This window comes from Lepisosteus oculatus, chromosome 17, assembly GCF_040954835.1.
Source record: "Lepisosteus oculatus isolate fLepOcu1 chromosome 17, fLepOcu1.hap2, whole genome shotgun sequence".
NCBI lineage: Eukaryota > Metazoa > Chordata > Actinopteri > Semionotiformes > Lepisosteidae > Lepisosteus > Lepisosteus oculatus.
Window position 1 is genome coordinate 970297 of NC_090712.1, and position 16176 is coordinate 986472.

The 16176-nt window shown below is 43.8% G+C and overlaps 1 protein-coding gene across 9 annotated transcripts in view; it reads right to left on the reverse strand.

Annotated features, from left to right (window-relative positions):
• Positions 1-13132: 13132 nt before the first annotated feature.
• Positions 13133-16176, reverse strand: part of cep170aa (centrosomal protein 170Aa) — a 61933-nt gene continuing 58889 nt past the window's right edge. For all 9 annotated transcript variants that reach the window (XM_069179838.1, XM_069179839.1, XM_069179831.1 and 6 more), the window contains exon 19: positions 13133-15848. In XM_069179838.1, coding sequence (XP_069035939.1) covers positions 15622-15848 — 227 coding nt within the window. In that variant the 3' untranslated portion in view covers positions 13133-15621. The remainder of the gene's footprint in view (positions 15849-16176) is intronic.

Genomic DNA, 16176 nt, shown 5'->3' on the forward strand with positions numbered 1-16176 from the left:
GCCCTTTAACTCCACATCTTATCGTGGTGGATTACTTGACTGAGAAGAACGGAGAATATATCAGAATGTGGAGACGTTATATCAAGAAGCCCTGATCTTTTACCTAGGATCTACCCTACAGCAACATTTTAAATTTAAGCTCCCAATTTCAGCCCCATAAACCTTGCAGCTGAACTGTGAATCTGAGGGCCTTGGGGAATGACCTGCACTCAAATTTTCTGCTGCTAACAATCTTATAGCAAAAGTTTTTCCATCAATTATTCCACGTCAGACACAGTTTGTGCCAATCGTTTTGGCACCGAGGTAAGAGCACTGGGCATGAATCAAATTCCAGATGAAATGAGCTGCTCTCTCAGGAACACTGAGGGATGTGGAACAGCCGACGCAGCAGAAATGTGTTATGTAAAAAGGAACTTATGGTAGATCATCTATAGTTTAAGTATGTGAAAAGCAAAGTTTTCATCTACATACCTACACTGTCTTTTGCTAAATTTGCACATTTAACCTCCTGCTTATCTTAAGAGGTTTTTTCTGTGTTAAGTTGTATACTTCGCTTCATATAATTACTTTTCAAAGTTTGTAACTGTAGAATAAGTGATACATTTGCAAATGTCACAAAAGTGAAAAACCTGTATAATTCTGCTATATCTGTAGGATTATAACTGTGCTATATCTGGAGGGTCTGGATATCATGTTCATTTTAATGCTTTGGAAAAATGTAATATTTCAACTAATTATTGTTGTTAAAACATGTACTGTACATTTGATCTGGCAACATGGAGCCAACACTAATCGGGCTGTGCTTACTTGTTGTTTAGGAGGCAGCTTTGTCGAATCACAAATCATAAATGAAGTCAAAACATTTAACATTAGCGCTACGTTTCTCAACAATTTCTGTCTGCACACTTATTCAGGAAAGCCTGAACAGCAACTAATTTTAACTGTGCAATAAACTGTGTTTTGGGTGTTGACTTGCTCTGACAACATAAGCCTCATGACTTCAGACGCATTACTTAGAAGTGTTCGCTGATTAGAGGGAAAATGGATCCCATTAAGAGCTGATAAAATCTTTATTCCTTTCACAGCTTTTACTACAAAATGACTAACAGGGCATCCCACAATTACATCTCTGGATTTACCCAGTCACCGAGCTTTTCTTTCATTTACATGCTGTGCAGTTGTGTCTGCTTTCTTGCTTTTGACTATTACATTCAACTTTTAAAAAATCCGAAGTGATAAATCCCGTACAAAACAGGGACTTCAAAAAATGTAAGCATTCGTATATGGTGATGTTCTTGCCAAAGCTACATGAATACAATAAATTCTAGAACTACGGTAGATTAGAAATAACTAGAAGCCAAATAGGAAAAACCCTTCAACACCTCTCATACCACTGAAGCGATGGACACAGAAACAGCATGAACTTACCTCCATCGCTGTCTTGTCTGCAGTGCAATGCATTTGAAAAGGATCTCATTTACTTCCCTCTCATTTTGAGCTAATTAATCATGTCTCACCCCCCTCCTGCTGCCTGGCTGTACTAACCCTGAAGAAATTCAGGTTAATTGACAGATCACATCAAGGAGCTCCAGCTTGTAACCCTCACTTCACCTCTTTCCAGTGTGCAAGCATTTGCAGGAAGGGCAATTAAAAATATGTTCATTTTTAAACACAAACAAAGAGCAAGGGACCAGTGAAAGGTTTCAATGTACACTCTGTGAAAAAATGGAAGAGAATATTGCAATTAAGAGGATGTTATGGAAAAAATGTTTTTTATGCACACAGTTCCCCAAAAAATGTTGTATTTAAGGACCGGGCACCAGTGAAAACTACATGGAAGTACATTTAAAACCAAGATCAGCAGGCAGGTCTTTATACAAAAGGCTGTAAGAGTCCGGAACAAGCTACCCAGCCAAGTTGTTGAAGCCAATACTTTGGCTTCGTTCAAGTAAAGGTTAGATGAGGTTAATTAACTGCTCAAACTACTATCAAACAAGGCTAAATTACCTCTTCTCGTTTGTAACCCTTTTTATGTTCTCATGTTGCACTTAAATGCTGCGTATGGGTTCCTACTCCTAACTGTCTCAGGGCAGACAAGTGAGAATTAGACATCTACAGATGTCAAGATTTAAAGTTCCATAGTATTGTAGGGAGACCACTCACAAGACTATCACCACCTGTCCCAGTTAACCATCATTTGTTAATAAACAAATGAAACTCATGAATATTGCTAGTCATAAAATCACCTGTGAAGACAGGTGACTATTGACTTTGACAAACAGGCACGCAGGAGCTGAAGACCATCAGCACAGCGTGCTGGCGCCACGGAAATTGCTGGTCCAAACAGAAATCTGGATTCTACCAACTGTACAACATAAACTAGCAAAAGCAGGATGCAGAGAGAGGGAGATTGATTAACTGATTAATTGAACATGTGTTGGAAAATGAATAAGTGCTAAATGATGCAAAATCCAATTCTGCAAATGCAAGACAAACGATATGGCAAAAAGCCCAGTTAAAATCCTATGCTCAATGTTAGATAATTCAATTATATAATTACAATATGATCATTTATAGAGTTTTAGGTGGGTAGCTGCGTCATCATGCGTAGGATACAAAGGAACAAGTAATAGGTTTAATAATAGGTAATAGGCTAGTAATAGGTTTTCTCTACTTCGGTCTATTACAAACCCACTGATTCACACAACTATCTCCTGTATAGCTAATTTCACCCCAAACACACTAAAAACTCTCTCCCCTTTTCACAGTTCCTTCGGCTACGACGACTCTGCAGCAACGACATCGATTTCCAGAACCAAGCCCTCAAAATTTACTCCTTTTCCATCAATGGAGGATACCCCAGCACTGTTATTGACAGGGCCCTTGCCTGAGCCAAAACCACCCCTCCAGTGAAAGCTAATGGCTTTACTCTCACATCAAGCCCAACACACCTTCCTGGTCTGAAAGCAAGAGAGACTTTAACTGCTTCACAGAAGTACAGCATGTGGGAGGGGTTACGTATGCTCCTCAACTACCTCTCAGTCACAAGTGGATGAAATAACTCATCTTTACTGCTCAGTGCTCTGGCAGGAAGGGTTCTTTCAATGTGGGGTGATTCATCTCTTCAATTCAATGTCTCAATGAGACATGAAAATAATCTGCTGGAGTTCAGTTGCTGACAGCTTCACCACTCATGACTGGATCTGGAGCCCAATGGCTCAATCCCGGGCTGGCGTCAGTGTATTCCCTTGTGAGGCTGTCAATATGTCAGCTATAACTGCAGCAGTTCTGCTATAAGAACAGTAATAAAGGTTTCATAAATCTCACGTGAGAAGATAAAAAGACTGAGAAATTCTGTCCAACGCCAGGGTCTTTATCCACGGAGAGCACCAGTCCATCACTTGCTATAGGCGACCACTAAACCATCTGTATAACTGATTTAGCTGTGATCAATTAAGCATGCAATTTATGACATAAAGCCATTTAGAGGGCATGAAAGGCTGAGATTCCTTAATTGAACAAAATACTTGATTAAAAGATCAATAAATGTCATTTGTTCCGTTTTAAGAATAGCTGACTGCGAGTGACCTTACAGCGGTAGGTTTATCAGGACTGGAGACCTGAGATCAAAAACACGTTTTTTTGGGATTTATTAATAGGATAAAGTAAGCCAGAGAAGAAAAGGAGTGTTAAAAGACGTCTCAGGTCTTCTGAAAATCTCTCAACTTCAGTAAGAAAGCAAGACGCAGATACAGCCCACTGAGGTACTAATTAACGGATCTGGGCTCAGTTTTACATTTGGGTCTTTGATGGGCGTAGGCAGGTTTCTTGCAAATGTTTACCAAAGTAAATGTGCCTGATATTTTAATGGATTTTACAAGACGAGATTTTTACCAGTAGTTTCCCAACAATGTTTTTTTTTTGTTGTTTTTTTGCGGAACGGACACCTGGCACACCAACAGAAAAACGCACGACCAACAGAAAGAAAGGGGCTTAATCACCAGCGGTCGCGGACCTCCTCCACTGCTGGGAGAAGCTGCGCCCTGGAAGGGTTTCGAGTCCTCCGGGATCATGGGTGTTGGTGCCTGTCGGGCTCTGGGACGGAGCTGCATTTTACCCCCGACTCAACAGCCCCCGAGCTGCGCAGGTGCAGGAGCGTGTGCTCATTACCATACACTTAATCTTTCAAAGATCGGCGCATGTAATTGAGGTAAAAGACATTTCATCGTAATTACTCAACACAAAAGCACCGTTCAATCAATAAAGATTTAATTACAAATAAACATGAAACGTAATGGCACGTATTTCTTAACCAAAAACCAAATTAAATGCACGCCGTGTGCTTAAGTAATATCGACAGCGCACTCCAGCCTTTTCACAACACAATGCCAGCTCGCCTCGTTTTCCAAACGTTTCACACACCCTGGGCGCGGAGAACAGGAGCACGTTAAATTGATGACTGAAAACCTTATGGGAGAGACTGGCGAGATTCGTCAACACGAAAGGACAATTGTTGTTGCAAAATGACTGTCCTTAATTTATAGAGTACAACAAAGTCCTCTAAGAGACATCTCAGAAGTACTTAATTCAGAGAGCTGTTGAAAACGAATGTGTTTGTCCTTCATTGCAGGCGAGAGCGGGAGGTTTGTAATTGTAAACCGGGCAGTCGGGTTGAAAACGAAGGAATGTCTGCTGTGCTTCACAGCCAAGGCCACCCCTTGGACAAGATCGAGTGAATTATTGCATTGCTTCAGCACATACATCTTCAACACAATTCATATTTGCATCACCGTGGTTTTAGTATTGTTTCAATTCTCACCAACACAATTACTGCCTTGCTATAGCCTGAACACAGCATGACTGAACAGTATTGCTACACCTAGAGCTCGCTTGATACACATTGTGAGTCGTTTCTGGCGATAACAAATGTCTGCCGCGTAAGACAACACGTTTATTCCTGCCAAGCAAACATTCATTTACAGCGAAGGAGTAAATTAACGAATGCCTGTGAAATTCAACTCGCCACAAGAAAAACGCCTGGAACAGGCTGTCCCACGGAAGGACTGCAGTAACCGCGGCCCTGCCACTAGGGGTCGCCAAAAAAACGAAAGACATTTGTCAGAATCCTTCCATCCGTCTACTAATCGCAACTTCCAATTCAGGGTCGCGGGGGAGCCGGAGCCTGTCCCAGCAAGCAGCGGGCGCACGGCAGGGCACCTCCTGGACAGGACACCGGTCCCGTACGAGCACACACCAGGGCCAGTTTTCCCAGAAGCCAATTAACCTATCAGTCTTTGGACTATGGCAGGAAACCCACATGAACACAGAGAGAACATACAAACTCCACGCAGATATCACCCCAGGAATTGAACGCCAGTGCTGCAAGACTGTGCCATTGTACTGTCAAATACAGCAGTTTGTAAGTAGCTGCACCCATATTTACTGAGTGTATTTTTAATGAATCTCAACCCAGGTATGCATTCCTGCATGGGTTTAATTTGCTTTTGTTTAAAAAAGTGTGAAGCAGTCTGGAGCAAAGATTTGAGGTAGGGATAAGCTTGGCTGTTGAGGGGTGTGGTAGTCACTCTCTCTGTGGTCATTTTTTTTGTATTCTTAATTAAAAAGCCCACATTCTTTAAGAACCATTGGAAAACAAAGCCAGGAAGCCTCCCGGACTTTCACAATCAGCTGTCTAATACCAATATGCTGCACCAGTATTAGAGTATCGTTTCCAGATGGTGGCAGTAGGGCAAGTCAGCGATGAGAAATGACCTCTGGGTATTTATATCAAATTTTAAAATAACTGTGCTTGTGCGATTTCTGTGCAGCATGAACATAAAGACATACAGAATTGAGGGGTTTCTTTCAGTCACACAGTGGCAGACTAACATAACATCACTTTATTAGCCCTATACAATTTCTTGCATTAGGAATTCATCATTTCGCATACCCCAGCTTGCTCTCCATGAGACACACAGATAGGGAGAGAAGCCTGGGGTCAGCTATTGTACAGCACCACTGGAGCAGTTGGAGTTAAGGGCCTTGCTCAGGGGCCCAACAGAGTAGGATTCCTCTGCCAGCTGTGGGATTTGAACTGGCAACCTTCCAGCCACAGGTGCAGATCCTTAGCCACAGAACCACCACTCTACCCCACAGACAACTAAAGGCTGTCTGGATCTGCAGAGTTGTGTCTGTAAGTAGTGTGCTCATTTCCAAGTCTGCAGTCGGCATAGTCTCTTCCTGTGTTTTACGCCTACCCCCCAGGAGTGACCGGGAGCCAGATCACCAGTCTCTCTTCTCATTCTGTGTATTAGGAAAAACAGCCTCCACACTTCTGTGACTCGGACATAATGTTTCAGGACGATGCCTCAAGGATGAGACTCACATGACTGAAGTCGGCTCGTCGTATCAGAACTGTTGCGCTTGTGTGGTCGGTTAGTCATCGTGTTGAGTTACTGGGCACTTCAGTCCCTCTGCCTGCCGTTCGCAGATCTCAGGGGACGCCAGCTGCAGGGCAGAGATGCAGGTGGAGTCTAATGATGCTTTGCCTGTGTTGTGGAGAAATTGCAGTAATTGATCTCATTAAGGAATCATTCTGGGATTCATAGCAATAATCACTGCTCTGGCTGTCTGAGCCCTACTGTGAATCCAGCTTTGAGATTGCACCCAGTTTTCTAGTGCAGGGAAGACATACATGTTTTTTTTTTTACTACTCTTGACAGTACTCCTTGTTTCATTTTTACTGGTTCTTCCTAAACCATGAACTGGAGCCCTGGGCTCCCAGGTCTGTGGGCATCCTGAAGTGCTCACCTGCACTGGATCTGTGAACTTGATTTAACAAAGCCCAACTTTAAATGTTCAATTAGTTTACTCAGGAGTGCTGGCAGACTTGTAACCACAAGACCCCGCCACCCTCAAGAGCTGGGCTGGGAGAATACTGCTCCACGGTTTACAATATTTTTGTCTTTCAGTTAAAAAAAAACCAAAACACATTTTAAGTTCTTTAATTTCATCATGTTTGTGCGTTCCTTCCTTACTGGATTTTCCTGAAGTGAAACTATTTAATAAAACAGCCCTTAAATTGTTTGACTAAATGCTGTGCAGCAGAGAATTCATATTCTTAAATTCCAGGTCAGATGATGCATAACAAAGAGGCGAAAAGGCCAGTTATCACCTCCTTTTAACCTAATGAGCAGAACGGGCAGTGCTGCACAAATTCAGATTACTAAGGCAGACTCGGTACGTTAATGAGACAACTCATCTCAGATACCGTCCCGCTGTCTTTAGCATGAAGTCAAGCAGAACAGGTGCTGAGCACTTTTGCAGTGCGTAGGCTGTTTCCTCTCTATCCTGTGAAGTGTTTGACAGCTCACTGTAATTACAGCGGTGGAGCAGCAGTTGGGGTCTGCTCCACAGCCCAGCTCACGAACAGCACGAACTACAGGCACGATTCCTGACAGCACTGACTGGCTGGGCACAGAGCAGCCCCAAGGGGAACAGCCCCTCTGTGTGCGAACTTACCACACCAGGCTGGAGAATAGTATCCACTGTCTCTGATGGTTTGAGAAAAAAATCTGTTCTCTATAGAAGCCATTTTGTTACAGCAGCTACAGAAGAAAGTACATGCTGATGACTCTCTCCCGCACGGAATGAGACTGAATGTCATTTATTACCTTTGAAGGACATAAAGAGAACAGGGATGAAAAACGCTTCTCCTTGTTGGAACAGCACTATGGTTTTCTTGAATAACACGCTGCTTTAAAAACGACAGCACTCACAACATTTCTGCACATTAGGATGGTATGGTTACAGTACAAGAGAAAGGTTACAAGCGAGAGGATAGCATTTAGTTCTGCCCCCAGTCCATTTGGTAGTTAGGAGTTACCAGGAGATTATAATGAGTGTGATGCCGCCTGGCACACGGTTGTAATGCTGAAACGTCTATAGCAATAGATTTTACTGTCTCTCCAGCCTGGCTTGGATAGGAGACTTTCTATTGCTCAGCAGTTTTGAGCTCTCCGGGGATGAAAGACACTTCTGAGTCCCCGAGTCACAGCCTTGAAGCAGTCCCTCCTGCAGCAGGCTACAAGGGTGGGACTGATTCTTGCCTTTCACGCTGCAGTAGCTGGCTTGAAAGTTGTTTTTTTCTTCTTAAAAGCTTGTTTGCCCATCTTTTCATAAAGCAATCCAGACTAATCAGATTGCTGTGATTCTCCCAGGGTTAACATCTCTGAACGATGCAGCCCATTTCCCCACTACCCCTCTCCTGAAAGAAAAACCTCTTCTGGGCTTGCCATTATGTGTCAGGCTGCAGCTGGCGAAGGATTTCCCAGAAAACCATTGGAGACTCTCACTGAAATCGGAGCGCCACCTTCCCTGACAACTTTCATATCCAGATTCAAGCCCGTCTTCCTTACAAAGGGCTTGTATATAACTGGCTCTGTGTCTGCGCTTTGCTTTCCTCCTCCAAACCCTTATCGTCAGTGCGCGATTCTGCTGTCTCTCCTCATTGTGTACCTTTTTTTTCTTACTGTAAAGCTCTTGGGGGAGCCACTTTTAAAGGAGCTACATAAAATAGTTTATTTTCATTGTTATTAATTATAATTTGCTGACAGGGGTGGCCATCAGAGCTGCAGGACCAGTAACATCCTAGATTGCTCCTGATTCATTTGGACTCCCAGATTGATTGGATGTGCCCTGTGTCAATAATTTGTGTGCTCTGTTCCACATTTCCTGTCATTATCAGCAGTAATTGGGTGCTTTGGGGTCCATTAATACAAACAGCTGCAAGCCGTCTATATCTATAAATAATCCAATAGCACGCAGGTCTCGGGAGAATGGTGCTGTGAAAGAGCGATGTAATCAACGCACGAGGCCTGTACAGTATCTCAGGGGATGCAATTTAAGCACCGGTGAGGTGCAAAGAATGATCTTACGAAGTCTCAGGTGAACAAGCCAGAAGCCAGAATAGAGATCTCAGCACTGCAAAGGCAGCGCAATTCATGAACCTCCACATTCTCCACTCCACAGAGTTAGGTTCTTTGACTTCTCCAGTGCCTTTAACACCATCCATCCACCTTTACTGAGAGATAAGCTAAGGGCGGCGCAGGTGGACACTCCCCTGCTGTCCTGGATCATAGACTATCTGACCTGCAGGCCACAATATGTACGGCTACAGAGCTGTGTGTCCTAACAGATTGTTAGCAGTACTGGGGCTCCACAGGGGACTGTCCTTGCTCCATTCCTGTTCACCTTTTACACCTCTGACTTCAGGTACAACTCTGAGACATGTCATCTGCAGAAGCTTTCGGATGACTCTGCAATTGTGGGGTGTATTAGAGAGGGGAGGGAGGAGGAATATAGGAGCTTGATTACCAATTTTGTGGAGTGGTGTCTTCTTAACCATCTCCAGCTTAACACCAGCAAGACCAAAGAAATGATCTTTGACTTTCGAAGGAATAAGTCTCTGCTGAACCCTCTTTCCATCCAGGGTGAGGACATAGAGGGCGTACATTCCTACAAGTACTTAGGGGTACACCTGGATGATAAGCTGGAGTGGTCTGGTAACACTGACGCCCTGACAAGAAAGGTCAGAGCCAACTCTATTTTCTTAGGAGACTCAGGTCCTTTGGTGTGTGTGGAACACTGCTACACATTTTTTATGAATCAGTGGTGGCAGCGGCCATCTTCTACGCTGTGGTGTGCTGGGGCAGCAGCATCATGACAAAAGATGCAGATAGGCTCAATAAACTAATCAAGAAGGCTGGGACTGTGCTGGGGATGAGCCTTGACCCCATGGAGGTGGTGGCTGAGAGGAGAATGCTGACCAAGCTCACAGCCATCATGAACAACACCTCTCATCCGCTTCATGGGACTGTTACTGGGCAGCGGAGCACTTTTAGCAACAGACTGCTCCAGCTACGGTGTTCAAGGGAACGTTTCCGCAGGTCTTTCCTCCCAGCGGCTGTCAGGGTATATAACGATGCCCTAGGCTAGGACTGTTAGCCCTTCATTTGCTCCTCTATGGACAGCATGTTTGCTCCATTGTACTTTTTGGACAATCAGTCTGTATAAACCTATGCACATTTTGCACATATTTTATTGTTTTTACAGTGACTATGATCAGCACATTTTGCACACACCTATGTATTTATTTATTTTTATTTATTTTGTTTGTCTTTTGTTTTATAACTATTCTGATGTCTGGTTTGCTTGTCTTGGGCTGGACTGCTGTAACACATCAATTTCCCTACGGGATTAATAAAGTATTATCTATCTATCTATTCCCCGGAATATTTCAGGTATCAGGAGGTGCAAAGGCCAGTTTCCACGAGCATGGACCTCACTGATAGAATTCTTCTGAAAATACAAAAGAATCCCTCAAGATCTGGCATTAGGCCTTGTGCACAATTCTCTTCTCAGTTGTGTCTTACCCGATCCTTTCAGAACTCCAAACATCCACGGGTTTTGTGAAAATCTGCCCCCTTTCATTGACAGAACATCAGACCAAAACAAAGAAGGAAAAAATAAATCTTCGAATACACTGGAGCCTGGATGTTATAATAATTAATAATTGCTTACACTTATATAGCGCTTTTCTGGACACTCCAATCAAAGCGCTTTACAGGTAATGGAGACTCCCCTCCACCACCACCACTGTGCAGCCCCACCTGGATGATGCGACGGCAGCCATAGTGCATCAGAACGCTCCCCACACATCAGCGATTAGTGGGGAGGAGAGCAGAGTAGTGAAGCCAATTCATAGATGGGGATTATTAGGAGGTCATGATTGGTAAAGGCCAAGGGGAAATTTGGCCAGGACGCCAGGGTTACACCTTGACTCTTTTTGAGAAACACCCTGGGATTTTTAATGACCACAGAGAGTCAGGACTTTGGTTTTACATCTCATCCGAAGGACAGTGCCTGTTTACAGTATAGTGTCCTCATCTCTATACTGGGGCATTAGGACCCACATGGACTGCAGGGTGAACGCCCCCTGCTGGCCTCACTAACACTTCTTCCAGCAGCAACCTTCGTTTTTCCCAGGAGGGCTCACACCTGCTGAGCTTCAGTAGTCTGCCAGTTTTGAGTTGCAGGGTGATATGGCTGCTGGCTAATTTTGTTAAACAATGACATGCATCTAATTGTACCTTAATTAATATTAAAAAACACGAATCAACCAATTAGCACTGGATTCGGAGCCCTGTGACTAGCACAACCTGAAGGAAGGATCAGCCCCCTGCCTACTGTTTTTCTGTGGAATCACTCATCTTTAGAGAACAGTTCGGTTCATCTATCTGTACTGCAGCTTTTAATGTGAACATCATTTCCTCTTGGTTTATTCACTAAGTATGCTATAAGAATTACTTGTGTTCTCAGCTTCTATTGTAAAGTTCTTTTATTTAAGACTATAAAACATTATCAAACTCAAGATCAGATGCAGCAGCCAGAATTAACTGAAATGAATGGTGATGCGGAAAAAGGACAAAGCCAAGTCTTAACTGTCACTAATGAGAGGAGCCATTCAGCCTATCCAGCCTGCTTGTCATTAGTAGCTAATTGATTCAAAGATCTCGTCCAGCAGTTTCCTAACGAAGTCTGAGTATCGACCTGGCATAACCTGCCTGGGAGTCTTGTTCCACACTCTCACCACCCTTTGGTCGTTATTGGGTTTAAATGCACTTTCACTCAATCAGATGATGATTTTGTCATTCACTTAAAGCCTTTGCTTGATTGAATCTTTAAGTGTTGCATCGCTGTCTTAATTGAGTTCCTTACTTAACACTGATGGCAGGTCCTTAAGGCAAAAAATGAGGTTCACAGCGCTTCAGAAGTCACGCTTACTCCAGCTATTAAAATAATCTACATGAACAATACTCCAAGCCCTCTCAGCTCCCTTCTGTGCTGCTGTGACGTACTGTACAGAAGATTTAATTCTCTGCAGGATGAAGGTTACATGTTAGCCAGGCGCTAAAACACAATTTAAATTTAAATTTAATTTAACAGGGCCGTAAAGTGCGCTAACTGGAACACAGTTGTAGGAACCCAAAGGGCTTTGGGTTCATCCAAGCACAGCACAGACAGGAGCAGGAGAGATAACAGCTCTGGCAAGAGTCAGCCATTGTTCAAGAAGTGTTTGTGTTCCGTTGGCAGTCGGCAGGACTAATGAGAGCTTTTTTAATTTCAGATGCTCGGGTGGATTAATCCTCTGATTAACATGGTCTGAAACATCGGGAGACATTGGAAGAACATTTTTATTTCCTAATATTACCATGGGTCATTAGGAAACTGTCCTGCAGAAACATTAGTAAGCACTAGCTAGGCATATTTTCACAGCTCCAGTCTCTGGCAATCCTCATGTCCCTTTGCTTCCAAAAGGACCGCCAAAGTGCTCACCAGACTCTTAGCATACTAAATAAGTACACACAGCTGAAAACGTTACAGAATCCTGTTTTTTTTAAGACAGCTGTGATTTTTTTCTGGGTTCCATGTTTCCTTCCATCCAGGAGAGCTGAAAGAGATTTCTTGCCAGCCTGCTGAGGCACATTTCAAGATGACACAAATATTTTCTTCTTTACCTGACTACAGATTTTCAGCTCAAACCAGGTAGAAATTTAATTAAGAGTTTCGACTCGAGTAGCTGTAAATATCACCCCTCATCATGAGGGCAAGAGAGCACATCTGAGCACAGAGAATGGGTCTTTCAGAGAGTGAGAAGAATAGAGGTATTCTTGTCGATTTAAGCGAGTGAAAATCTTCATTTAAAGGATTTCGATAAAAAATTGTCTGGACAATGTATCTACGCTGACTGATAATTGTAAACATTTTTCAAAATATTTAAATTAAATTTACAATCCTTATGTAACTGACCAGAAAAAAATAGAAAATGTAAAACCATAAATAAACGCATTAAGAAAACTTTAAATGATTGCTGAGGCCCTGCCATTAAGACAATTTTTTATCTTGGCTTTTAATTTCTTATAGAATTTAACGTCTTTAAAGAAACACTTAAAACCATGTTCACTCAGCTTCAGTACATCTTTCTTCATAAATATTTATGACACCAGGAGATACCGTCTCTGAGCTCAAATGCAGTTTCATTCATCAGGAAAAAAGCAAAAGACAAACCAGGTCTCTCCAGGGACGGGTTTTATTAAAAATGAGTAAATGCAAATAAAAATAACGTAAATACATGAAATATAACAAAAATGACATAACGCATGAAATAACAAAAATAAATAATAGTGTTCTTGCAAAACAAAAAATAAAAAAATCAAAACACTGATAAGAACAAACATGTAAACAATCTGAACAACTTTTAAAAGAGTACCGAACACTTCGCTGTTATCTGTGTCCTTATCATGTCCTGGTCCTGGCACACTGGAACACCATGAGGCATCGCGTCATGCCCAGGACAGGAGCATGCTTAGGTTCAGTTTTGGTTTTATTTTTCCTTGTACTTCATCTTTTTAAGTCTTGAAAGCCTCTGAAACTTTCACATCTCAGGAACGCCCAAGAACAGAAGGATCACAGTCAGGGTAAAATGTGCAAAATGAAAGATGTTCTTCCCCACTGTGGATTCATTCCTTGCAGGTTTCTCATTTTTCCTGTTTCCGATTTAATACCGGGCACTTAGTGACATTATACACTATTATACCAAACAGAAAGAAACTGCATCTCTTTTTTCTGGTACCTATTTTACTATTGCTTAAATCTCTAAAACAGAAGAGCTATCTTGAATTTTATTTTCTACTGCACATGGCTACACAATGAAAGGCCTGAAAAAACAGATTATGAAAATGTTCATGTAAAGAAAAGAAAGCAGCAAAATCTCTTGTGTTCAGGAGGACTTCATTTACATTAGAGAGGCTCCTGTCAGAAAGCAGGAAATTTGTATGAGTTTTAACAGACAAGCAAGGCAGGAATAGCTGCAGAGTTTTAACATTTTCCTTAACAAATCGCAGAATAATGCACTACACAGCATGGCTCCAGCAGACTTTGGTTCGACCGACGGCATGCAGTCTCGACGGCTGGGACAGATCCACGGTTCATACTCCGTTAAGCCTTTGTCTGAAAGCTGTGCTGTTGTGCACAGAAAGTGATAGAAAACCCTTCTGTTATCTGGCACTCTTGGCACCCAGGTCCAGTCTGGCCATATTCGCACACAGAATCTGAGAACCAGAAACTCATCATAGACAGAAGTGCTGTGTCTGACCAGGAGGCCCTAGACTGCAATCCAGCACTTCTGTCTGAAGTAAACATATTAATCACACTGCACTGATGGTATAAAGCATTCTTTCCAGTTTCAAAAAATAAAAACAAGAAAAAGGAACAGATAGACAAAAAAACATGTACAATGTAATTTTACACTTATCTTCAGATATTTCTTTAAACAAGCAGCCAATCTGCTCAATAAACAGATCTAAACAGATTGAAAATCCATTTACTTTGCTTATGGGTGAACAAATTTGTTTTCATTTTTGTCATTTATTTTCTTCAGAGCCTTTTAAAAAGGCAAGACCCACTTAAAGTCAACATATTAGCTCTCACAACAGCACAAAGCTCTTCCAGGTAAATTCAGAAAATTTGTCTTGTACAAAATCAGGCAGTAGATTAAATCGCACATTTACCTCACAGCGCTGGGCCTGTTGTATAGCCACCGTAAATCAAGTCATGAAGTAAATGCAAGTAATAAAACTGCAAATGTTAAGAGTTTTTACATTTTATTTTATGAAAGTAATGTTTTTTTCATAAATGCTACAACTCTACTGTTTGTACTTCTCTACACTTAACAAGCGTGACCCTGTTCTCAACAGGCCAGCGTGCCAGGCCCGGGCGGGGACAGAGACGGCTGGTCCCATGCAGATGGTTGATCTGCTGCAGATCCCTGTGCCAGTGGGGCTGTTCCACTGCGCCCAGCTGACGTATGAGCAGTGCCATGCCTTCCCTGTGGAGCAGACTGACTAGCTCCAACAGCAGGTTAACTGAAGAGCAGCAGACAGACCTGTGCTCCTCTCCCGCAGGAAGAGCGAGGAGACGAGTCTGCCGGTGGAGATGGCGTCGGGGCCCGAGAGCTCGGCCGCGTTCCCGCATCGGCCCCATCGGCAGGGGCTTCCTCTCCCTCTCCGTGAGCTAGGTGGCGTAAAAACAAACTCACGGTCCCGTCGAACGGGGCCGAGCGGAACTCATCTGCACGCGTTGCGCAAGCTGGACCAGCCTCAGGAGAGCGATCTCGTGGCGCGCAGCGGCCGAGTGCAGGGGTCTGGCCCCGGGGCCGGAGCAGAGCATCTGGCCGTGCGCGACGGGGCCAAGCCTGCTGGCGTCTGCTGTCCAGTCATTTAGATCACAGACCGGTCGTGCCCTGGTGGTCCTCGAGGGGTCTGAAGTACTTCCTCCCCGTCTGAACGAGGAGAGAGGACTCGTGCATTTCGTTCTCGGGAAAGACGAAAAACAGGAGCCCTCTTGGCGGTTTATGCGTCTGGGTGAGAGGATGCGAATGGAGACGGAAGTAGCCTCTGGTCAGGAGTTGAGAAGAAGGGAAGGGAAAATGACAGGTTGGTATATGAAGGACAGAAGAGGACGGGCACTCCAGCGGCTCGCCTGCAGGACGGCGGAGACGCGTCACTCCTGCACGACGGAGCTCTCTTCCTCCCCGCTGGGGTTGAAGCGGTTGAAGTGGAGGCTGAAGTCCCGCTCCGACTCCATGCTCTCCAGCTCCGAGGAGCCCGAGACCTGCGGGGCCCTGCTGCCTGACGCCCGGGGGCCCGGCTTGGCCAGAACGGGGCTGGTCAGGCCCAGGCTGCTCAGCGCGTCCAGGGTGCCGTCGGGATCCACCATCACGTTGATGACTTTCAGAGACAGAATAATGGGAAGAAATGAACTTTTCAAGGTGACCACTCTTAAATCTCAGGCACTAATTTCTTCCGCTCAGTGACCCACAGTAAACCCACGCTGCAGTGTCCAGCAGCCTGGGACTCCTGCCTCAGAATCACAACATACTGCTGGTCTGCGGTGTCTGCATACAATCAAAGAGCTACTTTTGCTTGACACTACAGTTCAGCATCAACTGAAACAGACACACCTAGTACACATTTATCCATCCATTTTCTAACCACTTTATCCAATTCAGCTATGGGGGGGACGCCAGTCCATCTCAGGGCACACACTCACACCAGG